Here is a 25,875-nt window from a genome sequence, read left to right on the forward strand (position 1 = left end):
CCGCGCCGCCTCTCCCCCGTCCAGCCCAAGACTGCCGCCTGAATTCATCTGTGGATTTGGAGGCTGACAGATAAGCATCTAGGATTTGAGTGTCTTCCTTCCTTAAGACTTGCAAATTCTTACAAATAGCATGGTGTTAAATCACACTTTCAGTTCCTAGCTTGCCTAGACTTCCTATCCTCCTGCCTTCCAACACTCCGCAGGGCAGATAAACCCTGAGATAGTAACTGGGTTGGTATAAAAGAGGAGGGGCACACACCCACGACAAAGTTTAGAATAATCCTCTGGAGGAATGCTCAGAAAATAGAAATCTCAGTTATTCTGGGCCACTTTGGTCCTGCCTAGAGGCAGAGGTGGGGTGAGAAGAGACTATCGAGGCTCCCCAGTTCCTTCCCACTTCAAGGAACTTTGTTCTTGGAGAGTTTACCGATTGGTGAAAACGGGCTCTTGGAAAGATTCATTTCACTAATTAAAATGGTATGAGGAAGGGAATTTGGATACACATCTTTTCTGCTGCCTTGCTAAATTTTTTTTTAAGATTTATTTATTTATGCATACAGAACTGGGGTATAGGCTAGAGGTGCAGGGGCGGTGAGAGGATTCACCAGAGACAGAGTGGGGAGCAGAACAGGCCCACTGACAAAGTACACTGTTTAGGGGAGCAGTATGTGTGGGGGTGGTGCTCACCTGGGCGGGATCCAACTCACGCTGAAGTGGCTTTAGCTTCTTAGTGCTGTGCTTTAACCCGTTGCACCACCAGGGAGGGCCCGCTGAATGTTTTTTAATTGACCCAAGGAGAAAACCTAAGTTTTCTGTCTTTGAAAGTCAGTGCTGACTCTAGCCTTCATCAGTCTGCCCTCACTGTCTGTTTCAAAATATTTCTGAGTTACTTTATATTCTTTGAAATCATTGTGCTCCTCATACTAGGCTCTGGCACGTGCACTTCCCTCTGTTTGGAACATGGCCACCTTTTCTCTGCAGGCCCTTCAGGTCTCACATTTTTCTCTTCCTCCAGAAAGCCTCACCTAACAGTGTCTGGCAGTTATATATGAAACCTATAATCACGGTTGACATATTAAAAAAAAATCAGTGTGTGGGAGCAGGGTTTTCATTCCTAGTACAATGACTATTAATATAACTAAAATTAGGAATTTGATATCTCTTTTAGAGCAAGGAAACACTTTTGAACTTTGTTCAGGTTAAGTGGTGCCAGGGATAGCCTTTGCCTCTCTTTGGACCAGGGGAAGGTCAATCTGTTGTTGCTCATACATGAGGCTCTAGAATTTCTATACTTGAAGGGGGAAGTATAGGTCAATTGGTGGTGGTAGAGTTTGAAGTTGCAGCTATACAGCATTCACATGTTAAGAAAGTTGTATTGTATGTCAGATATTAATGGACAAAATACTTGCCCCAAAGTCCCTCTTCTTCTCACATTATTATCACTGCTCCTCACTCCTGTTCTTTGCCTGGCTTTCTAGAGCCAGGTGTGTGCAAGAAGGGAGATGAAGCATCCCAAATTCCAAGGTGATGAATGAGCAATAGTAGGGGGATACTAGTTATTAAAGACCTACCACATGTCATGCATTGGTACACGTCTTCTTAATTTCCTAACTCCTCTATTATCTAATACAGTACGGCAGCAAATAGTGTCATCTTTAGAAACAGGTAGACCAAGTCTTTTACTAGTTGTGCGACTCTGGACACGTTTAGTCTAAGACTTAAAAATACAGTGAGGATGTTGACTCCACCTTGAAGGGTTGATGGATGATCACTAAGTGATCATATTGAAGCAAAAATGAAAAAGTATCAGGTGTAGTAAAGTGCTTAACGCCACCGAACTTAGTGACGGACCTGGGACCCAGATTCGTACTTAGTAATGTCTACAGCTGCTGTTCTTCCCAGGACCCTTCGAGACTAGATATAGTCCTCCTGAGCGAGTTTCATTGAGCCCGCTGGCCTCGGATTTCTCCTATGTAGTTCATTCTGAAACACCTGAGTTCATTCATTACTTTTGTGTCAAGGTGTGCACATAACGGAGCCTGCGGTTCCCTCCTCCTTTTCCCTTTTCACTCCACGGAGGTCACCTATCTTTAACTTCTAAAATGGGCCCTGCAAGCCCTTTCCCAAGCGGGTGCAGTTGCACAAACACAATTATTCAGAGTCTCCTTTTTTTCCCTCTTCTTGCCTTTTCCACCTAGGCTCCCGCCCCACCCAACGCCAGGCCACGCCCTGGCGTGTGACGTCAGCACGCCCCGTGCGTCGCGTCGCGGCGCTCACTGGGGGCCCGGCTTTCGCCCGCTGCTGCCGCCGCCGCCGCCGGCCGCGGCTGCTCTCCCAAGATGGCGGCTCCTCCGGGCGAGTACTTCAGCGTCGGGAGCCAGGTGTCGTGCCGGACGTGCCAGGAGCAGCGGCTGCAGGGCGAGGTGGTAGCCTTCGACTACCAGTCCAAAATGCTGGCTTTAAGTATCCTTCCCTACGCGGAGCCCGAGGCCGGGCCGGCGTGTGTGTGCGGTCGTGGGGGGGTGGGGGACGACGGCGGCGGCTGGGGCCCTCTCCGGGCCTAGGGGCGACCGGCTACCGCGGCGCCCGGAGCGCATGCGCACGGCCCTGAGCTCCCCTCCCCCTCCCGCGGGTTCCCCGGTCCACTTTGGGGACCCTGTCTCCCATCCCTTGTGGGAGCTGGGCCCTAGGCGAGAGTAGGTAGGTGGAAGGTGGGGGCTTGACACGCGGATGGCTTTTCGGGGGAGACGCTATGAGAGGGGGCACAGTGAAGTGGAGAGGGGGTAATCGTGGGAGGGGGCTGGTAAATTGGAGCCCGGATGAACGGGGGGGGGCGGGTAATATCATGTGGGGAGGGGGTGTGTAGAGTAAGGAACTGCTAGTAGGGCAAGGGTCTGGAGTTTGGGATGGGGTACCTGCTGGTGGGGTTTGGTCTTCGGAAGGGCGCTAGCCAGTGTGGTGTCCAGAAGGGCCTTGCCTGTTAGGGGGGAGAGAGACTGCAGCACAGAGTTTGTGTCTGAACTGGGATAGGGTCTCGTTTTGCTTGTGCGTGTGTTTGCTTGGTGCCATTGGGGGTGAGGATTACTAAATGTTAGGTTTCTCAGTCACATGAGAATTGCTCTTTGGGGGATGTTTGTATTGAAAACCTGGTAGCAGAGGGGACTACGTTTTTGGCAGGGCTCTGTGGGTTACAGGTGAAAGAGTAAGTTATCCTCCCAGCACACGGAGTACTGACTTTTTCATAGTAGTAGACTCCCCTTTTGAAAGTGGCAGTGTTCAACAGATTGGCCTACTTCTCAGGGGTGGAAATGATTTCTGAATTACTGCAGGAAACATAATCATGGAAACAAATTACTTCCTGGCTGTGATAAATGTGCCACCCCTTCCCCTTATAGTTGAGCCACAGGTGGGTTTATTTGGATTTTTTTTTTAAAGGATCGCAGTACTTTATGGCATCTTCCAAAAGGAAGTTTCCTGTGAGTTTGCTGTCTTTGAGTGGGAAATATTTTAATTCATATAACCACTTGTAGATTTCTAGCTCAGGAACACACCTCTGAATCTAACTGGCAAGACCGGTTGCCTTTTATTACTATTTTTTAAATAAGAGAATTCAGACTTGGACTAAATAAGACCTTTTATATTAGTGGTTTTAGTTGTAAGGCTTTGGGAATGAGGAATTTTTATTTGGCATACAGGAGGGGCTTGATAACTGATTGGAGAGTGAGAGAATGGAGTGGAGAGAGTGATGGATGAATGAATGGATTAACTAGCCGGGTCACCTTGAGTTTCATTTCCAGTGCTGTAGTTTTCTCCTCTCCAAAATGGGAATTCTCAAGGATGAGCAAGTCAGAAGAGCACTGTACAAATACAGGGAGTATTAAAACAAGAACTGAAAGTTCTCTCTCTCTCCTGTGTGATTCATAGGTTCAAGACAAAACAGTATACATATGGCTTAAAACTGTATTATGTCTGTCCATGAAACTGGCAGGGAATAATTGAAACCCTTTGGAGGCTTCCAGTGTTGGATGGTGTTTGACTTTTGAAGGGCTGTAGGTTGTGGGGTTGAGCAGGAGGAAGGTGGGGAGGGCTGTGATTCTTGTGAGGCACCCCTCTTGCTCATGGCACACTTCCACAAGGCCCGTGTGAATTGTGTCGCCCCTTTTGGAATGTGTCAGTGCCTCTGCTTGCCGCTCTTTTCCTTAACTTTATTTTCTCACCAGAATGCCCCTCTTCCAGTGGAAAGCCCAACCATGCAGACATCTTGCTCATAAACTTACAGTATGTTTCAGAAGTGGAAATTATTAATGACCGAACAGAAACCCCTCCTCCCTTAGCTTCACTCAATGTTAGTAAGGTAAGGACTCCAGAGCAGTTCTGGCCTTCAGAATGGTGGGAAAATCGAATCTCATTGATTCTTGGTCATGCATATATTGTCCATTATTTGCTTTTCATTAACTTAATATTGTTTATTCTCATATCTTTTAAAAAACAACAGCTTAGGGTTTTTTTCCCTCTTTATTTGTGTATATCTTCAGAAGATTTCAGGGAACATCTTAATGCCCAAAATGGAAAAATATGAATTGAGAACTTGCTTTTATCCTTTGTGAAAAAGGACTTTTTTTTTAAACTTGGAGTTCATGTGCAAGTTTCTGATGCTTGTGGGGTTGAGTAGGAGTATTACCTGAGAACCTCCTGAAATTGTGTATGTGTGCATGGCTGTATGTGTCACCTAGGTGACGCTATGGAGTGTTTTTCAGATTCTCAGAGGGATTCTTGACCTACAAAGATTTGAAAACCACTGCTTTAGATCTTTACTTTCGTCGTTAAGAGATTAGTATATTTTAATCTTGGGTGTACAGATTTCTGAATTCCCATATCACTTTGTTGATTCTTAAGTTTTCTCAAAGTTTGTGTTGGTCAATATTAACAATTCCCTAATTTTGTAACCTTGCCTATCTCTTGGAACACTTCCAGAATGACCAGAACCTTAGCCATTAATGCGCTATTAAATGGCACCTCTTCCAAGAAGTCGTCCTTGATCACCCAGGCTAAATAATTTGCCCCGTTAGTCTCTGTTACACTACTTTATCCTTTACAGCTAAGAGGATATATCGTTTATGGTCCTCTGTAGAACATTTTTGAGAATAAAAGGGATGCTTTTATTTTACACTGGGACAGATGTAGAGCCCTTGGAAATTGAAACCTAAGGTTGCCCCATTGATAGCCTTATTGTAATTATACTTATTTTTGTAATTATAATTGTCTACTTTGTTGTATCAGACTGTTCTGTAAAGTTCATCACTGAGTATACAGTGTAGGTGCTTAGCATTTATTGAATGAATTAGACCTTTGATTTCAGTAGCAGTTGCCTGCTGTCTACTTTTCCTTAAGTCTCTTGATTTAAGTTGATCTAGTCTTTCCTTCCAGAGGAGTCTTGTAATAGTGTACATAATTTTACCTCTCTTGGGAATATGGTGTGTTTGCTACAATTCACCAAATTAAAACATTCAGGCAGCTGGAACAGTAGAGGGTAACTGAGGCTGTAGAATGTACTTACATCAGATCTGGACCTCCTATCTTTGCAATTCTAGGGCAGTGCCACACTTACTTTAGTGATGATTGAGAGATTCAGAAGGGTGTTGGGTTTTCATATTGAAGGCTATTATATCAGGACATCCGATTCTTAGAGACCTATATAGAGTTTTAAAACTTTGACTTATATATCTCCTACTCATTGGGATTCTCTAAGTGATCTTTTATTAGCTAAAGCGACTTTAAAAGATTTAAGTATATAGTTTATTGGTAGCATGCTGAGAAAAAGGCTCTGAGCGATTCAGAATGTACATAGATTGTAAGAAGTCTGTCACCAAGTAACTGGACCTTTAGTGACTAGCAGCAGAAAGATTATATGAAAGAGGGGTAGTTTTCTCACATTTAAGAGACAAGAGATTTCTGTTCTTGTGACCAACAAATGTTATGTATTTGAGGTAGAACTGTGTAAGTGAGAGCTGTAAAGAAGCATTTCTCTTCTTATATTTGACCACAAATATAAGTAGTTCTTGATTATTTAGTTTGTCTTTCCTTTTAGGGCTTTGATTTTTTTAACTGATCAGTTTAAATTGCTTACTAGCATTGTAAACTACTTGTTTAACCATTCTTTTAAGAAAGCAGCAGGAAACAATAGATTGGGAATACCAGAAGTCTACTTTTCTTTACATTGTGACCCACTTGTTAAATCTTGAAAAAGATTTGCTGGGAAAAGCAATCAGAAACTGAAAACTAAAATTAAGTTGGACGACTACCTTTGGATTTCATTTATTTGTTCTTCCATTCGTAGAGATGTTTATGAGTAAGCCATGGTGACTTTCCCTTGAAACCAGCCTTTAAGGATGCTTTGTGATTCTTCCTTGGATTCAGTTAGAATTAGAAGAGCCTGCTGGATTGTTCCTGAAAACAGCTTATCTCAGCAGCTGTTTACATGTTACTTGAAGATATGAAAATTTTATCTCATTTAAGAGCATAGACATAGGGTTTTTCAAGGTGGAGGTTTGTTGAAGCATGTAGAAGGGAACTAAAGTGCTCTGAGACCCTTGGAAGAAAACTGCACATTTGTGATCCATGGGAGCACTGCTTTTTTGCTCTCCTTCCAGTGGAAGATACGTCCCTTGTTGGCTCTTCTTGCTGACATAGTTAAGTGTTCTGTTTTTAAACCTTTTGATATAAACTGGATATTTGTTTACTCTGACCCAGCAGGAAATGGAAGAGAAGCCTTTTAAAGAAAATACTTAAATCCAGCCCCTCTAAAGAAGGTATGAACTAGCAGTTCTTAGAGATGAGCCTGTTTTGCTTTAGATAGGCAGTTTGCTGCAGGCTAAGAAGTCCTATTCTGTCCTGAGCAGTGGGGAAGTTTGGGAGAGGATAGTGAGGTTACAGAAGACCGAAGTATTGACTATCATTTTATCTTCTCTGTAGTAACATTGACCCTTTTAAAGTGATCCGAATTTCCTCACTATAACACGTTAGAAGCAGTTAGGTAAATGTACACCAAAGCCAGTCATAAGATTCACTTTACAACGTGTGACTTACTAGTTTATTCTGTCATGAGGAAGGCTTAAATATTGTTTGAGGTTGAGACTATAGGATAAAATAGAATGTTTTTTAACAAGTTCATTGACTTGACTTGGCATCACGAGCTTGCAGCATATTAACATGCCCCTGCAGAAGGATGACACAGATCATGTAGTGCTCCATTAAAAACAAAAAAGAAAAGGAAAGAAAAACTAGACTTTATGTCTTGTTCTTTGGGAATAAAGATGACCTTGAGTTCTCAGGAGGTAGTTTGGGACATGTCAACATTAACAAAATTCTCTTTTATGTGGCATTTATAAAACATTTAGTGAGACTCTGTTTTGTGGAAGGCATTGTGCTGAGTTCTGCTGGGGGCCATACTTTACATTTTTCTAGAATATATCAATTTACAGATCATTGATATATTTCATGGTGAGATTTATAGATTTTTTTTTCCCTTTTAGTTAAAAAATGAGAAAACAACCTTCTCAATTTAGTGACATTCCAGATTATATGACTCGCGGTGGGTAATGAATGTTCTTACGTGTTACACTCTGGAATAGCTCTCAGTGGGAATCTTTTGCTCTTAACAGTCCTTTTGTGGTGGGTACCGTCACTGTCTTATAGAAGAGTGAACTGAGGCTTGTACCCTTAGTGATAGAACTGGGATCTGACTTCAGGGGTGACCTTTCCCATATCCTTTCTACTTTGTGTTAGCCCAGGGAGCTTATAGAGTATTTCAGTCCTAAGTGATTTCTTTTTTAAGAGAAACATTGATGTTGTATAGTCAGGAGTATATGATCTTTTAGGAAAAACCTAGAAACCAGATGAGTCTTCGAAGTCAAATCTCTGCTTCTTACCCTTATTAAGGGTGAATTTCTTCACTGTAAAATGGGATAATATTAGTACCTATCTCAGAGTTAAAAGGATTAGGTCAAATTGACTGGAGTTGGCAGAGTTAGTTATATTGCATTAGCTATATGCAGTTAGCTGATGTTTCTTGAATTACGGGATTGGGGGAAAGACGACAGTGACATGGTAAAGACAGCCAAGAACATGAACACTCTTGACAGTGTGAGTCTCTCCTTAGATCTGATAGACATTCAGATATCAGGACTTGCTAACCCAAGATTGGGAAAAGTAAAAATTGTATTGAATATTGTTAATACATAATATAATTTAAAAACATGTTAAAGAGATCTTGTTGATGACTAGAATTAACTTGAATTTCTAGGGTGACATAGTTACCAGGTGGCATCATTAAGTGAACACTTGCCTGAGTACTAAGTGGGCAGGCACAGAACCTCAAAACGGCACTTTCAGTCTCAGGCTCTTAGGAAATGACCAATTACACTACCAAGACCAGTGTGTGTTCATTTTGTTTAGATAAAGGTATCCACTGGATGGTACAGATAGTGCATTGCATTGGATGAGATACTAGTCTTTATCACTGTGCTTAATTGGAGAAAACATTCTAGAGGATATGTCTATGTGTTATGCCCTAGGAAGGCAGGACAAGGGACAAACGGTAGAGAACTGAAATCCACAGATGAAGTATCCATCTCCTGAACCAAACTGCTGACTGATTTATCAGCCCCTTTTATCTTTTTATTACCCATTTATCCCCTACTAATAGTAGCCTGTGAATGATTAAAAGGAACCAGAAAGAAGAGATTCAAAGAGCTTATTATCAGCCCTGTTAATGAATGAGTTTGAAACTGGTAGAACTCAAAACAAAAAGCATCTCTTCTCTCAGCAACATATCATACCTAAAGGTAAAAACACTGATGTCAGTTTCTTTTTTTTTCTTTTTTTTAAGATTTATTATTTTTTTTTGCTTATAAGAACTGGGGTACAGGCCAGAGGTACAGGGGTTGAGAGGATTTGGATAAAAATGGTGTTTGGAGGTTGGTCTTGGGGCAGAATAACCTGATAAGACTGAGAAAATAAAAGAGTCACAAAGTTCACTTTAAAGGAAACTGACATCAGGCCCTCCCTGGTGGTGCAAGAGGTTAAAGTAAAGCACTATGAAGCTATCCACAATCACTGCACCACGAGTTTGATCCCCGACTGGGGAGGTGACCCTCATGATGCGGCAGACCTCTCCTGTCTTACCCGGTGCTCCACTCAGCAGTGTATTTCAGTCAGTCCACCTGTCCTGTTCCCCACTCTCTCTCTGGTGAATCCTCTCACCCCCTGCATCTCTGGTCTGTACCCCAGCTCTTGTATGCGTAAATAAATAAATCTTTAAAGAAATTGATGTCAGTGTTTTTATTTACCTTTAGGTATGATGTGATGTTGAGAGAAGAGTTGCTTTTTGTTTTGAGTTCTACCAGTTTCAAAACTAAGATTTAGCACACTCTTAAGACTTTTCTTTAAAAGATTTAATTATGCATACAGAACTGGGGTACAGGCCAGAGGTACAGGGGTGGTGAGAGGATTCACCAGAGGCAGAGTGGGGAGCAGAACTGACTAAGTACACTGTTGAGGGGAGCAGTGGGCAGGACAGGAGAGGTCTGCCTCACCATGTGGGTCATGACCCCTGTGGTAGGGAATCAAATTCGTACTAAAGCACCTGTTGCACTTTAACTTGTTGGACCACCGGGGAGGGCCCCCACTTAAGACTTTTTGATGATTTGAGGCTTAATACCAAGTGTGGATCCATTCCTGGGCAGTTAGTTGATAACTGCTGCATCGTGGCCTGTAGTCATACACCTGTTCTGCTAGCCAGGCACTGGACCATATCTGACTTGAATGTGTTGAGATAGGAGCTAGCCACCAAGTAGAATCAGGTTGCCTGACTACCCCCTTTTTTAGGTATTTTGGTAGGAGAAAGGTGTGGGAAGGAAGGGAAATAGAGTTTACTTGTCTAGAAAAAGCAAGACTTGTTAGATGAAGTTTCATTGGCTTCTAGAAGCTATAACCTGTTGATTGGCTTGATTAGAATTTTGTTGTCAAGATCACAGTCTCAGGTTAAGTTCACCAGTGAGTTTTGCTGGTGACAGCTCTCAGTAGATAGCTATTTCCTTATAAAAGTGTCATGAAGCTACATTGGGAGGGGGGTGAAGAGGAGAGCCCATCGCGACTGAGTGACAGAGGGTCACTGTTGAGTAGTGAGTGGCAGCTGAAGAGAGTGGTAGAGTGATCAACTACCATTTTAAAATCCATCAGCCTTTGAAGAGGTCCATTCAGTGACATTCAAACTTTGGGTCAGTCTAACAGAAACGTGGGGCTGCAGTGCTCCAGGCTACGGTTGATGACTCAGACTATAGTGCATGCTAACTAGGTGATTTGGAGGGCTTCATATTGTCAAGGGTGCTTTCTTGACATCATGGCCATTTAGGGGGAGAATCACTGTCTATCTGAAAAGACAAGTTACTGCATCCAGATGACTGGCAGACTTGTGTTATAGGTGTGTTGTTACATCCACCTCTGCACGCTTCTTCTCTGACCTGGAGATGGGTCCAAGTTAGGACTTTACTGTTGGGTCATTGGTGGTGTCTCTTCCAGTGTTAAGAAAGGGGCAGTTTTGACTGGTTTAATTTTCCTGGCAGAGAACAGGCTTGGGAGAAATAACAAGTGGTACAGTCAAATTCTAGCATCAGAATTTTAAGACTAGCTTAGGTAAATACCAGAAACTGCTCTGGAGAATGAAGCAAATTGTACCTGAACTAGAAAATCAAAGGATCGGCATGCCAAAGCTAACATGATGCAGTAGAATGTGGAGCATTTGAAGAACTGTTTTTTTTTTTTCTTTAAGAGTTGGGCTGCTAAATGAATCGTGTGACCATGTGTTAGTCCCTTAATCTCTGGGGACTGTTAAATCTGAGCCTCTTAATAGTCAAGGTTTCCTTTCATAACCTCCCCCCCACTTCTATATGTTGGGAACGTCCATATGATAAAGACACTGCCTTTGTCCTCAAGAATCTCAGCTAGTACAGCTGGTGTGGTAAGCAGGGGTTTGTGGGTAGTGGTGAGGGACATCAGCCTTTAATGACAATAGTGTAGAATCAGTGTTAGTGGAGGTGTAAGCAAGGTGCTATGGTAAATATAGAACAGGGGGCAGCAAACTTTTTCTGTAAAGTGCCTAATAGTAAATATTTTAGGCCTTGCAGGCTATTCATTTTACAACTAATCACCTTTGTAGCAAAAGCAGCCATAGATGACACATAAACAAATGGGCATGGTCCTTCCAATAAAATTTAACTAAAACCATTTGGCTGACTGAATTTGACCCACAGACCAAATTCAGTCAATCTTTGGCAAAGAAGAATGAGCATTTCTGGGAAGGTGTCTCAGATGCAACCAGGTCTCAAGGAATAAATGGTAATTAATTAGATTGGAGGGAATTAAATACAACCAGAGGCCCTCCCTGGTGGTGCAGCAGATTAAAGCTCACCACTGCAAGCAAGCTGCAGCCGCTTCAGTGGGAGCTCGATCCTGAGTCCAGAAGGTGATCCACATGGTGCAGCAGACCTCTCCTGTCTTGCCCGCTGTCCCCTCAGCAGCATACTTCATCAAAGGTGCAGGGGTGGTGAGATGATTCACCAGAGACAGAGTGGGGAGCAGAACAGGCCGACTGACAAAGTACACTGCAGCAGGCGGGCCAGGAGAGGTCTGCCACGCCCTGTGGGTCATCTTCAGGGCAGGGATCGAACTCATGCTGAAGTGGCTTTAGCTTCTTAGTGCTGTGCTTTAACTCCCTGCACCACCAAGGAGGGCCCATAAATAAATCTCTTTTGTTTTTTTTTTAAAGGAAATATAGTTAAAAAAAATAAATATATACAACCAGAATGGTTTGGAAGTGCTCAGTTTGTCTATCTCTGCAATTTAAATACTGTGTTTAACAGTGAGCTAAACTGGAGGCTCTCAGAAGGGAGGGAAGGAGCCAGTTTAAGTTCCAGTATTGATGTTACGTGCTTTCCATGTTCATGTTAATGACTCTGGCAATAACCCTTCAGATGAATGAACTAAGGCTCGGGAGAGGGTATGTTTCTTGCTCAAGTCTGTGCAGCTAGTAAGTGATGGGCATATGGGGTTGGGGAGAGTGAGTATAGGGATAGCGCCGCATTACTTAGCTTCTCCTGCTCCCCAGGAATTCGGTGTGTGTCTTTTACTAGCACGGAGTGGGACATTTTCTCTAATCATTTCATAGTAGAGGCATTTCCAGCTTATTTCAGTCACATTTTGTTAGATATTCCAGGGTAGATTATATAGCTTCTCTAGTAGCTCTTACAGAAACTAGAAGTCAGAGCACTGAACTCATTGGCTAGGAAGTTCGGATTACATGGATTTTTTTTTACCTAACTGGCTCTCAAGCCAACTTCTCTGTGCTGATAATAATGATGTTATAATAGTAATGTTAACAGCTAATATTTACACAGAACTTAACAGCTTAACTAGTGCTTTTGCCCACAATAGTTTCTTAATCCTCAGGGCCATGTGTGAGATGGCTAATTTGAGCAGACACTCAGAGAGAGGTTGATGAGATCACATTTCAGCTTCGATCCCAGCCAGTTTTCTTTCTGGCACAGCCACATGGAGATTTCACAGCAATGTTGGTTTGAGGGTTTCCAGACTCAGAAATTACCTTGTTGGTGTCTGGGAGGCATAGTTTAGTTGTCTGAATACTGATGAATAGTGTTTGTGACATAATTACAAATAGTGAATAAAAACTATTGATCTTGCAGACAACTTCTTGCTGTTTTAAACCAGGAGAAACTAGTGTGTACTGACTATGACTTCAGTCGGGTCTGTATAGTTGCACAGCAACATGATGATTTAACAAGTACTGTGTTGGCAGTCTTAAGACTGAGGTGGTCTTCTGGCCCTTGAATTTGCAGGATGTTTTTCATCATAGCTCAAAGCACTCAACATAACATTCAAGTGCAGGAGATGTGCTCGACTAACCTCCTCTCGTCTTGGCACATTGGAAAATGATGGGTCCAGGCAGTACCTATCATTATTTGCCTGAAATGCTTTCTCACATAGGATCTGTTCTCTTAGCAGACCTGTGAGTTACTTCAATAATAAAGGATGTCCTTGAGGATTAGGTGAGATTGGGGCTTTTTTCACTAAAAGGTAGATTATTGTATTACTGTATTTGGGGACATGAATGGAAATGCCTGAATGCATCTATAAAAGAGAAGGTGACTGCTGTTTTTAAATAATTTTTCCTTTCTAAAAGTATTATTCTGGCCCTCCCTGGTGGTGCAGTGGGTTAGGACGCAGCATTGCAAGCTAGCTGCAGCTACTTAAGTGCAAGTTCGATCCCTGGCGCAAGAGGTGATCCACATGGCACGGCATATCTCTCCTATCTTACCCGCTGCTCCCTTCAGCAGTGTACTTCATTGATCTGCCTATTCTGCTCCCCACTCTGTCTCTGGTGAAGCCTCTCACTGCCGCTGCACAGAACTCTACCACAATTCTTTATGCATAAATAAATAAATCTTAAAAAAAAAGTATATTTCTTTTGCATCCATATATATTTTTAGTGTTTTAAAGATTTATTTATTTATGCACACAGGACTGAGGTACAGGCCAGAGGCTCAGAGGCTCCATAGAGGATTCACCAGAGACAGAGTAAGGAGCAGAACAGGCAGATTGATGAAGTACACTGCTGAGGGGAGCAGCGGACGGGTCAGGAGAGGTCTGCCACATCATGTGGGTCACCTCGGAGGCAGGCGGGATCGAACTCATGCTGCAGTGGCTTTAGCTTCTTCTTAGTGCTGTGCTTTAACCCGCTGCGCCACCAGGGAGAGCCCAGGTAAATTTCTTAATGGCTGTGCATTAATTTCTCTATCTAATAAGTAAGAGTAAGCTTAGTTAGTCTCTGTTTCATAAGATTGTTGTGTGTGGGCCCTCCCTGGTGGCGCAGTGGGTTAAAGCACAGCACTAAGAAGCTAAAGCCATGAGTTTGATCCCTGTCCTGGAGCAGCATGAGTTTGATCCCTGTCCCGGAGGTGACCACATGGCGCAGCAGACCTCTCCTGACCCGCCTGCTGCTCCCCTCAGCAGTGTACTTCGTCATTCAGCCTGTTCTGCTCCCCATTCTGTTCCTGGTGAATCCTCTCACCATTCCTGCAACTCTGGCCTGTACCCCAGTTCTGTTTGCATAAATAAATCTTTTTAAAAAAAAGATTGTTGTGTGGATTCAGTATTCATTACATATAATAAAGTGTGTTACTAGGTGTCTAGAATGGATTGAGGTCTCAACAAGTTAGCTCTGGAGTTGTGTTCACTAGCAGGTCTCTGGCTCTCCTGTTCCTGTTTGAGTTGGTGTTCTGATTCGTCATGTATTCTACGAGATGACTTCAAATGGGGTACTTCCCCCCCCCCCCCCGACTATCAACTTGTAAAGAACGATATTTCATTAGAAACTTTCAGACAGGAACTTTCTGCTGAGGAACAGGTGATTTGGAGATTTGGAGATAGTAATAGTTGGAAGAAATATTTTTGAGCTCCTGCTTGTTGCTGGCTGAGAATGAGGGCTTTCTGAGATAGTGCCTCAACTTGAAATACCAGGAGCAAGCATGGGCTCTTAGGATAACAGTTTTTTTGTTTTTTTGTTTTTGTTTTTTTTTTCCTTTTTAAGATTTATGTTTAGAGGGCTTCCCTGGTGGTGCAGATGTTAAAGTCTCAGCACTATAAAGCTATTGCCAGTCACTGTGGCCTGAGTTTGATCCCAGCCAGGGTGCTGACCCACATGGAACAGCAGACCTCTCCTGTCTCGCCCGCTGCACCCCTCAGCAGTAGATTTTAGTGGATCTGCCTTTCTGCTTCCCAGTTTGTCTCTGGTGAATCTTCTTACACACACCCTCCCCCTGTGTCCCCCACTTCTGGTCTACACCCCTGGTCTTGTTTGTTTGTGCATACAAGAGTGGGGCTGTAGGCGTTGGGTGAGAGGATTCACCAGACACAGTGGGCAGCAGAACCGGTGGATCCACTGAAACACACTGCTGAGGGGAGCAGTAGGTAAGACAGGAGAAGTCTGTTGTGCCTTGGGTCGCTTCCAGGCCAGGTGGAGGCTGGAGTTCATGCTGCAGTGGCTGCTGTTGGATTGACAGTGCTGAGACTTAACCCCTTGTGCCACCAGGGAGGCCTGATAGTTGTTTTTATCTCATTCTGGTTGCCATCCCTCAGCCTTCATTAGGCCTTTCAGGCAGCACCAGCAGTCCTGGGACAGCAGCTGCAGTGCCGCTTTAACCCCTCTGTGAGGGCAGCTGGTCGGAAGGCCCAAATACATCAAGAAGATAAACTGAGAGAGGCTCGTTGGAGTCAGTAGGTCATACCCAGCAGGTTCCTCCCTGGACCAGGCTTCCCTCATTTCAGCTGTCACAGCCTGTTAAATACTTGCAGTAGGAATCCCTCTGGGTTCTCCGTGCACCTGTGCTTTCCTGGTCCGGGTGTGTGGAAATAAGATGGCCCAGCTGGTGGCTAAATAACAAGATGAAGGGCATGTTGCTTAGATTTTGCTTTCATTGTTGTGGCTGCTTCCTCTTCCTGGTGTCTCTGAGGGCAGGATGACAAGTGTGCCCTTGGTGTTCATTAATTCACTCGCTCAAGAGTTACCCAATAGGGGCCTCCCTGTCCTGGTGGCACAAGGGGTGAAAGCGCCACACTCTGAAGCTAAGGGCAGCCCCTGCAGCATGAGCTATCCCTGGCCAGGGAGCTGACCACATGGCACAGCAGATCTCTCCTGTCTCGCCCACTGCTCCCCTCAGCCATGTGTTTCAATCCCCACTCTGTCTTTAGTGAATCTGCTCAAACCACCCCCCCACCTCTGACCTGTACCCCAGTTCTTGTATGCATGAATAAATATTTTTTTTAAAAAAGATTCCCCAGCATCAGCCATGACTAGAAACCTTTTAATATTGATGTGCTTCAGTATCAAGTTCATGTACTTTTCTCTGTTGCCCGTATCAAGGTGCTGTGTACAGTGACCACAGGAGGAAGCACTGGTTAGTAGACTAGGAATAACTGTTGGGTATTTTTTTAATGATTTGTTTATGCATACAAGAATTGGGGTACAGGCCAGAGATGAGGGAGGTGAGAGGATCCATCAGAGACAGAGTGGGGAGCAGAACAAGCAGATCTACTGAAATGCACTGCTGAGGGGAGCAGCAGGTGGGTCAGGAGAGGTCTGCTGCTCATGTAGGTCAGTTCCCTGGTTGGGGATCAAACTTGAGCTGCAGTGGCTGCTGATAGCTTCACAGTGCTGTGCTTTAACCTCTTGCGCCAGGCAGGGCCCAGGATAACTGTTCTCACTGGTAGAAGATGTTTTTTATGAACTAGACTCAAGTCTTATTATATTACTTTGGACACATTCAGTTCATTGGAAGCAACTTGGCAGTACAGCCCACATGAAAGAAAAAAGAACCCTTTTCCCCTGGGAATCATACAGAGGCAACGAAAGGCAGTTTGTCAAACGTAGTCATTTCAATCAAGTCATGTGTTAAATATCATTGTACTTACCAGTTTGCCTTTAACCCAGTGTGCTCTTAAAAGTTGGTGTCGTTAATATTCTTTGAGAGGGCCTCCGTGATGGCGCAGGGATTAAAATTTCCACAGGGAAATTTTAAAGACCTCTCCTGTCTACTCCCCTCAGCAGTGTGTTTCAGTATATCTGCCTGTTCTGCTCTCTGCTCTGTCTCTGGTGTATCATCTCAATACCCCACCCCTGCACCTCTTGGGTGCACCCCAGTTCTTGAAATAAATCTTTAAAAAAAAATGGGGATCTCCATGGTGCAAAAGGGGTTAAACACTATGAAGCTATCCACAGCCACACAGCAATAATTCAGTCCCTGGCCAGGGAGCTGACCCACATTGCGTGGCAGACCTCTCCTGTCTAGGTTGCTGCTCCCCACAGCACTGTATTTCAATCTGCCCGTTGTGTTTCCCATTTTGTCTGATGAATCCTCTCACCCCCTGTACCTTCGGCCTGTACCCCAATTCTTGAATGAATAAATAAATAAAATCTTTAAAAATAATTAGAAAATAGATACTGTATGGTGATAGTGATTTTAAGAAATCATGATCCTGATGACCATCCCAAGCTTAAAGAGTATACCCTACTCCTTCTCTACTGAGGGAAGCTTTCATTGATTTCCTCTGGTGGCTTGACAGTTCCCATAAACCTACTAACTTGTAATAATAGGATCGTTTATAGATACACATTAGTCTATATAAATATGTAGTAAGGAGATTGAGATTTGTGTAATTAAATTGAGTTTTTAGCAGTGATCACTTGATTACAAAGGGAGCATGCCTGAAACAGCAAGGTAATCTCCCTTCCCCTTCTACCCTCAGTTTTGAGAGGAAACATTTCTAGTTTCTTTTTGTGAATTAATCTTTCTCATGCCTAATTGACAGGGTCCTCCTGGGAGAACGTCGTCTCATTTATGTAACATTCTGGTGAAAGTGGATTCCTATAGCTGAATTTTAAATGTAAGCATTTTATAGTTTGCCATGAAAAGTCCAGTCTGTAAACTGACAGCAGGAGGTTTCAGGGTTTCTGGTGAGCATAATTGCAAGTGAAGGTAGAATAGTTGAGAATGCTGGGGGCAGATTGAAATACAGTCAGCCTACACTAGTTTCTGCTGATTTTCCCAAGGTCTCCATGGTTTAGCAGACTGTCCAAACAAAATAATCTTTCTGGCTGAAATTTACATCCATTTTATTTTTCCTGGGGAAAAATTGAAAACTAGTCCCAGCCTTCTCCCCCCTTTCTCACTTTTTGTTGATTTGTCAGTAACATTCTTAAACATTCTGCATAGATTGCTGATTTTTCTGAGCTGACATCTCAGTTTTTTATGGAATGGGTAACTTAACCTGATACGTAGGTGATGAGGGCATTTTATATTTGAGTACCCAGGCTATCTTGTCAATGCGAGCTTCACAGAGGCAACTTTGTTTGACCCAACACTGGGGGGAGGTATTTTTGAGAAGACTTTAAAGTGAGACCCTCCTGCTTCCTTGTGGGGTAAACATCTGCTTGACTGCCAGCTGCTGCCCAGGGGTGCTTCAGTGACCTGGTTAATCCAGTGGAGCTCTGCTGCCTTCCAGTTTTTCCTTGTAACTTCAGATTTTTTTTCCAGTGTTTGGAAAGTGAGACTGAAGGAAACTTCTTGTTACCAGGGTTTTCTTGGTGACTGAGTAAAGCTTTGCTTGTTACTGCTTAAAATACACCACCAAAAGTGCTCTTTCCATAGAAACAGGACTTTCATACCACAAAGCTTTGCTGCTGCAGTTGGGATTGCCAACTCTCGGGTTGCTATTAGCTCTGTACTTTACTCCTCTGTAAGTTGTATCTTGGTGGGACCAGATGGCAATACCAGGCTTGAGCGTTTTTGTTTTTAAACTGATGTACCTGTCTCTCTGTGTCCTGGGACGATGTGGAAAAGGGGAACGCTGGCTTCAAATCACTGCTGAGCTTGTCCTGTCTTCTCTTCCACCTCTGGGGACTGAAATGACAGCCGGCTTGGGAGCCAGCTCTTCTGCCTCACATACTCTCCTTGGGTGCTGAAACGCAGAGGCAGGGCTGTGTAGTCCCAGTTCCCGAAACCCCGGTGGAATTACCTCCATTTCTCTCCTGTCAGAGTCAACCTCACACTTCAATGTCATGCTTCATTTTACTAAAAGACACTTACTTTTCTTCCTGGAGAATTGTATTTGGTTATGGTTTGAAGGGTTGTTGGTAAAGCAGAACACAGACATCTGGGTACTTGGGCAGGTGCTGGAGGTTAATCTTTCTCTCTCTGGATGGGCTTAAGTTGTGGGTCCGCATGTGTACATTTGTGCAGATGTTTTTAGTGTGCTCCAGCTTTAATATTTATGAGTCTGAAATCGCAAGTTCTTTGTTGGACTTCTCAGATGTATTATCTGGTACTTGTCCAGCATATTTTTATTTTTAATTCTTACACTCAAACACATTTGAACTTGAGATTCTAGCAGCCATTATGGTGGGCCAGGGGCCTGAAATGTATTAGAGGGTCGGTCAATAGGGATTGACAGAAGTACCTACACTTAACCAAGAGGAATATACTAGATTTAAAAAAAAAAAAAAAAAATCAGTTTGTAATTGTTCCACTAGAGGGCAGTCAAGGAAGAGACATGAGGTAGAATTCAGACCATCCTTTTTCTAAAGATCAAGCTGGCTCTTCAGCTCAAGTTGAAGGTGGGCAGTATCCACAGTTAAGTCATAGATAACAGTTCTACAAAGTTAAGCGTATTTAGAACCTCAAATTCTGGCCTGTGAATATTTTAGTCTATGAATATGTGGTAGACATAACTTTTTTTTTAATAATTTTTTAAAAGATTTATTTATGGGTACAGGCCAGATGTGCAGGAGGAGGAGTGAGAAAATTCACCAGAGACAGAGTGGGGAGCAGAACAGGCAAATGCACTGAAATACACTGCTGAGGGGAGCAGTGGGTGGGTCAGGAGAGGTCTCCTGTGGACACGTGAGTCAGCTCCCTGGCCGGGATCAAACTTGTGCTACAGTGGCTGTGAATAGCTTCATAGTGCTGCACTTCAACCCATTGCACCACCACGGAGGGCTCAGACATCACTTTCTAAACCTGAGGTTCTAGCTCAGTAACTTATGAAATTAAAAAAAAAAAAGCCCTTTAATAGAAATGTGTACATTACCTTTTGTCTCTGTCTTTTCATCATGCTCCAAAACATCCAGGTTTTCTTTCAGGTTTTCAGTGCTTTAGCACTGAAGTTACTTTGTTTTTGTTTATAGTCTGCCCACCCTCCTTTCATCGCTGTCTCTCTGATTTAGCACAGTGAATGTCTGGCACAAGGTAGGCACTTAATAAGTATTAGAAGGCAGATATTGTGCCAGGAATAGCAGTAATTATTCTTTCTTTGTGTGTGGTTTTGTGTTTTGCTTTTGATGTCTGAGAAAACTGAAACTACCCAAACCAATCTTTCCTTGCTTCAGCTTAGGTCCTAAACATTGGGAAGAATGAAAGTGAATGCTTTTCTGAGCCTCTTTCCTTTTCCCCATCCTAGCTTGCCAGCAAAGCACGGACAGAGAAGGAGGAGAAGCTGAGCCAGGCCTATGCAATCAGTGCTGGTGTCTCCCTAGAGGGCCAGCAGCTCTTCCAGACCATTCACAAGACGTGAGTTGGGGAGCTTGGGAGAACTTGTCCTGGGAGTGATGCTGCCTGACTGTGATGTCTGGGGGCCAGCTTTCCGAGTTGAGTCCCTGAAAGCCCCCCAGGGAAGCCGAGTAGTGTATTGGCCGTACCTTGGCATTCTGGGATGCAAGTGCCTTTCCATAAAGTAGAATGGTGTAAGCACAGACAGATTGCCTTCTCCAGACTTCATCTGTAAAACTTAGTTTGGGGTTAGATTAGCCCTATGAGTCCCTTCCAGACCTAGTTTTCCATAATTTAGAATTCGTGATTTCTTTTTCTTGCTATTTTGTCCTTGTACCTTTCTTTAAAAATGAATTGTATTCAACAAAGGTTATACCTGTCTCATTCTTGCCAGTTGTACTGTACGTTGGGGTGAAGGTAGGGAGCTAGGGAGAGCAGAAGGCCAGCTTACTACCACCTCCTAAAAGACATTTTGTCACAGCAGAAGTCATTTGACTCTGCACTGGCTTCCCTAGCTGCTAAAAAATGGAAACATTTGACACTCCCCTCCCCCCTGCTGCCTTCTGTTACCCTGTTTAACCACCTGGGTCTGGTGCACAGATGGCAGCTGGCATCAGAGCTGTCTGAAGCCACGATGTGAGTATCTGAACACCTACAGGTATGCGAAGGAGCTCTTAGCAACACCAGCTGCCCTGGGTTTCCCCACGTGTGAACTGGAGTGGGCTTCCCAGCTTGGCAAGTGCCCAGCTTACTGACTGATAATCGAGAGGGGCCATTTTGAGGAGCTGTTTCTGTTTTTGAGTGGGGTAGGAGTAGAGGACAGTTCACAGGCAGGCTCCCATGTCTTTCTAAAGGTACCGTTTGTCTCTAGGCCAAAGCTGGGCAAACTACAGCCAGTAGGTCAGATCTGTTCACAGATGTGTGGTCTGTGGCTGTCTTTCTCATTTCATTTTGGAATTTTTAATAAGGGAATAGTTGATGTTGAGTTACAATATTGTATGATCCAAGGTACAGGTTCATACTTTTTGAGGTTATGGTAACACACCACACCTACACCGTAGTCTTCTGCCAGGCCCTGGTGCAGCTGTAGAGTTTAGTCACGGGGGCAGCGGCTGAATGACCCGTGAGGCCTGAAATATTTGTAGCCTGATCCGCTGTAAAAATGTTTGCCGCTCTTTTCCTGGCTCCTTCTTTAGTTGAATATAGTGACCTAACCCTAGTGTTTATATTTAATTGAATTTTTTTTTTAAATTAATAAGGCTGCCACCACATTTTCTTAGGGTTTTTGATGCTTTATGGTCCTTTAATGCTTTGGGATAAATTTTTTGGTCCCTCAGAATAGGCATTCATTCATTTCATTGCTTTTCTTAGCTATTGGTACCCAGGAAATGTCTCTTTTATTTCTCTCTCTGGGTTACTATCTTCTAGTTGTCTGAATGGTGACCTGGGAACTTGGGATCAACTTTATGGAGTTATTTCTTCATTAGGCAAGAGGTATGTGATGCCTGCGAGAGGTAACGTCACCTACTTTCTTCTCCTTCCAGCATTAAAGACTGTAAATGGCAAGAAAAAAACATCGTAGTCATGGAAGAAGTTGTTATTACACCCCCATATCAAGTGGAAAACTGTAAAGGCAAAGAGGGGAGTGCACTGAGCCATGTACGCAAAATAGTAAGTAAGGGAGCCCTGAAACCTTAGGGGAGGCCAGCTCGCCAGCTCTCACGCCTCCAGGCCGGCGCAGGGCTGGTGCTGGCGTCCCTGCTCCGACACTGCCAGCCGCGAGCAGCCCTGCCTTCCTGCACTGTGGCACTCTTCACCTGCGGCTTGCGCACTGCCGTGGACATGGAGCCGGTGGGCAGTGTGGGCAGAAAGGAGTGGTCAGCCCCTTACGCTCTGCACTTAGGCTTTCTGGAATTAGCCAGACCACTCCATGGTATTGGGTCTGAGTAGTTCCACACTGGGTTCTTTTCAGGATGGGCCAGTTGGTATGAATCTGTTGCCACTGGTGTGCCTGACTTTGAACGGGTCATTTGGCGTTCTAGATGGATCTGCAGCATTTGTAAAAAGTAAGCTGAGCATTGAAAGACCAACATGGCTGTGAAAAGTTTAGACTATAATTCCCAACCAGCTTTTCATCCACATACTTGTGGAGGAGTGTGTGTGTGTGTGTGTGTGTGTGTGTGTGTGTGTGTGTGTGTACTTGAGCTACAGTTTCATTTTTTAATTTTAGTTTATAGATTTCACCTTTTAGCCAGTTATAGCTCAAGCTGCAGAAAGTCTGAAGTAAGAGGCCTCTGCCTTCCTTGTGGCTGGAAAGACCAATAGACAGCGGGGGCAAAGTCGGCCACGGGCTGGATAGCCAGGGTGCGGCTGGAAACCTGGAGTGAACCGTGGGGCTCATCTCCGCCTCTGAGCTGGACTGCCTTCTCTCTTTCAGGTCGAAAAACATTTTAGAGACGTGGAAAGCCAAAAGATACTGCAGCGTTCACAAGCCCAGCAACCACAGAAGGAGGCTGCCCTGTCATCCTGAGTGCACACGCGCAGGATTCTTCCAGCATCCAGCCCAGGAGGCGGCGGCGGCGGCTCCAGCGGAGGCAGGCCGGGGGAGGGAAGGGGTCCTATACTCGTGTTGGCGCTTGTTAAAGGGTCAGCGTTTCCAAATCTTAGACTTGAACAAACAAACACCCAACAAAAAGAACAAGAGAATAATTTAAAAGTTGAATCATTACTTGACTAACAGACTTCGGTCCACCATGTCCTTTTCACAGCCCTTCTGGAAGCAGTCACCTTGTTAATTTTATTTTTGAAAACGCCTGCTCTCCCTTTTCACCTCTGACTTTTTCCCTAGTCTGTCCCTGCCATTCTGTTTTTATAAGTGGCTACACTTGCCTTCTGAGTGATTGAAAGAAACTTTTACATCTTCTCTTCCAAAATAAAAGTAACAAGCTGACTGTGATACTTAAAATGAGACTAGAGCAGCAGACAGGTCTCACTTTAAAATGTTTTTTTTTTTTCCTTTTTCTTTTTCTTTTTTTTTTTTCTTTTTTTTTTTTGCACAGGGCATGGCTTGAATTAGTTTTATTTTTCTTAACTTTAAATATATATATGAAAATATATATTAAAATGTTCTCTAAATATTTTCTGCTTCTTGCAGGTCTCTTTTTACTAGATCATGGCCACTCTTCCCACTTCATCCCTCTGAAAATAAAAATGTATTGCCCTGCCCACCACCCATAGCCAGACAATGAACTTGAATTACTGGTTCACACAAGAATCTCCCGCAGCACTCTGGAGAGCCAGTGTATGCTGATGGGATTCAGCCCTGAGGGCTCCTGATGGCGTTTTAGTCTTAAACTGTGTGTGTACCAGTCTCATTTGGCCAGAACCTCAGGATTCTCCCTTGCCTTTTGTCTTACTTCATGGTACTGGAAGAACCTCCTCACTGCTCTGTCTCCTAGATGGGCTCATCAGCTGCCCTGCGTCTTGTGCCCTCTGCAAGAACTGTTTTGCATGGCACATCTCAGCTCCTCAAGGGATGATTTTGTTTCTTAAGAAACCTGGAGTCCACCTATCCCAATCTCTCTTAAGTCTGTATTCAGGGCCACTAACCCAGGAGAAAGCTTGGGTGACCTGTAGTTTCTCTTTTGCCAACCTCTTCTTCCCCTCCTCACCCCCCCTAAGTTTTACAAGCTTATAACAGTTTGTATATGCTCAGCCAATGGGCAGAAAACCTGGACAGAATTTTTGGACTTTAGCCCACCAGTTTGTCTGGTCTGAATAATCTGCTGAGAGCTAAAACTGGTGCCCACCGGCCCTGGTCTTCAGGGCGTCCCCATGGGACAGAGTGCCCCAGCTGAGTGCCCGGCACGGAGTGGGGTGTGGGTGACGCTCCTGTGACTGGCTAGAGCTCAGGGGCGGGGTGGGGTCAGCTATTTTTTTTGGCCATGATCTCTTTCCCCTTCCTTTTTTTTTTTTTTAATTAAATAAATGGATCAAAATTAAATAATTCAAGCCCTGCCTTCAAAATGATTTTTTTTAGTATTGTTTAGCAAAAACAATAAAACCCAAATTTTTTTAACCATCACTCATGTCTTGGGTTTGTGCGTGCTTTAGAGACCTTGGAGGGAGGGGTGTGATGGTGTGTGTATTTGGTTTGACCTTTCTCTGTTTCCTGCTCTCTTTCTATCCTCTCTTCTATTGTCCCTTGTGCCCCTGCCCTCCCCCCAACTCATTCAGGTTTGCCAAGTGTAATTTAAAAAGAGGGATCCAGGCTTGGGAGTTGTGGTTTAGTGGAGTAAAGTAACAAATGGGGTGGTGAGTATATCCTAAGATAATCTGTTACTGGACTGGAGGGAAAACAAAAATGCTTGAGAAGTGAATTTTCCTACCTTCCGTTGACCAGAATGTCACTGAAAGCCCAAAGCCATGATTTAATAGTTTGCATGAAGTGTAGCCATTTGAAAATGTTAAAGTAGGTGAGACTTTGGCAAGATGTCAAAAACTGAAGTGATGCATTGAAAGGAGTGAGAGTAATTAGTGAGAAATTGCAGATAGCAAACCCTGGAGGGGGCACTTCTGTTTCAGGTCCCAGGTCACCACTCCCTTCCCCGTTAATCTCTCGTTTGTGTCTAGGTGAAAGTGACCACCAGCTGTTTCGGGGAGGAAGCACTGTTGACTCTTTACTAATGATAGGGGAGGACTTTAACGGTTCAAGAGGTAAAGCTCATATAGTGGGAAAGACTTGGTGGGAAAATGAGGTGTAGAAGAAGAAAAATAGGGGCTTTGCAGACAGAGATAGTTGGGTTTCAATCTCCACAACTCCATTTTCTGTCTTTGACTGTGATTAAGTCATATCATCTGTTCATGCCTTAGTTTTTCTGTCTGTAGTTACGAACCTAATACCCACCTCCTAGAATTGGTGTTGAAGGGTTAAATAGAAACTTTAAATGTTGAATATTTAATTATAAAGTGCTTTGTAGATATAAATATTAACTTGGATGGGTCCTCCCTGGTGGTACAAGGAGTGGAAATGTAGCACAAGTTTGATTCCCGGCCAGGGAGTGACCCACAGGGCACAGCAGACCTCTCCTGTCTCGCCCGCTGCTCCCCTCAGCAGTGGATTTCAGTTGATCTGCCTGTGCTGCTCCCCGCTCTGTCTTTTTTGAATCCTCTCATCCCCACACCTCCAGTTTGTACCCCAGTTCTTGTATGCATAAATAAGTAAATTAAAAAATAAATATATTAACTTGGTCCTGGGATGGTTGAAACTGGAAAGGAGACTAGACTAGATAATTTCCATTTTTTGTTGTAGAAGGTATTTAGTATTTTGAGTGAGGCCACTATGTAAAAATTTGAGCAGTAAATAAAAGGGGTCTTGGAGCCCTGCCCTCTCGATCTCTTTCAGATCTCAATCTCTTACAGGAGTCCCTTGAGAAATTTCTTTGGCTATAATTTGAAAACCACTCATTTTATATGAGAATGAGTGCCACCAGCGTGAAGTGACTTGTTGAGAATGCCACTGTTGGTGCAGACTCTGTGCAGTTTGTCATGCTGTACTGTGACTTTCCAGACTGATAGCATGCATCCCATTCTCTTCTGCTTGCCAGATTTAGCATGGAACATGGAGGAAATGGGTGAGAGTGGTAGAAATTTCCCCTTAGGTTGAAAGAAGGCAACTGTTGGAGTATTGTACAGAACGTGT

The 25,875-nt window shown here is 43.8% G+C and overlaps 1 protein-coding gene across 1 annotated transcript; it reads left to right on the forward strand.

Annotated features, from left to right (window-relative positions):
- The first annotated feature begins 2,198 nt into the window (after nucleotides 1-2,198).
- On the forward strand, nucleotides 2,199-24,258 carry LSM12 (LSM12 homolog (S. cerevisiae)). The gene is made up of 5 exons (XM_004684102.1): nucleotides 2,199-2,463; nucleotides 4,221-4,354; nucleotides 20,086-20,195; nucleotides 21,719-21,845; nucleotides 22,612-24,258. Exons 1-5 carry the CDS (start codon nucleotides 2,340-2,342, stop codon nucleotides 22,702-22,704), a joined length of 588 nt encoding a protein of 195 aa, XP_004684159.1. The 5' UTR covers nucleotides 2,199-2,339; the 3' UTR covers nucleotides 22,705-24,258.
- Nucleotides 24,259-25,875: the final 1,617 nt, after the last annotated feature.

This window comes from Condylura cristata, unplaced genomic scaffold, assembly GCF_000260355.1.
Source record: "Condylura cristata isolate star-nosed mole 26May11 unplaced genomic scaffold, ConCri1.0 scaffold00017, whole genome shotgun sequence".
NCBI classification, from domain to species: Eukaryota; Metazoa; Chordata; class Mammalia; order Eulipotyphla; family Talpidae; genus Condylura; species Condylura cristata.

Excerpts from the sequence above, each read along its gene's own strand:
- LSM12 (XM_004684102.1), top strand. The coding sequence starts at position 2,340 with ATGGCGGCTCCTCCGGGCGAGTACTTCAGCGTCGGGAGCCAGGTGTCG. Across the intron at positions 4,355-20,085 it reads CTTCACTCAATGTTAGTAAG|CTTGCCAGCAAAGCACGGAC; the intron begins GTAAGGACTCCA and ends TCCCCATCCTAG. Across the intron at positions 20,196-21,718 it reads TTCCAGACCATTCACAAGAC|CATTAAAGACTGTAAATGGC; the intron begins GTGAGTTGGGGA and ends TTCTCCTTCCAG.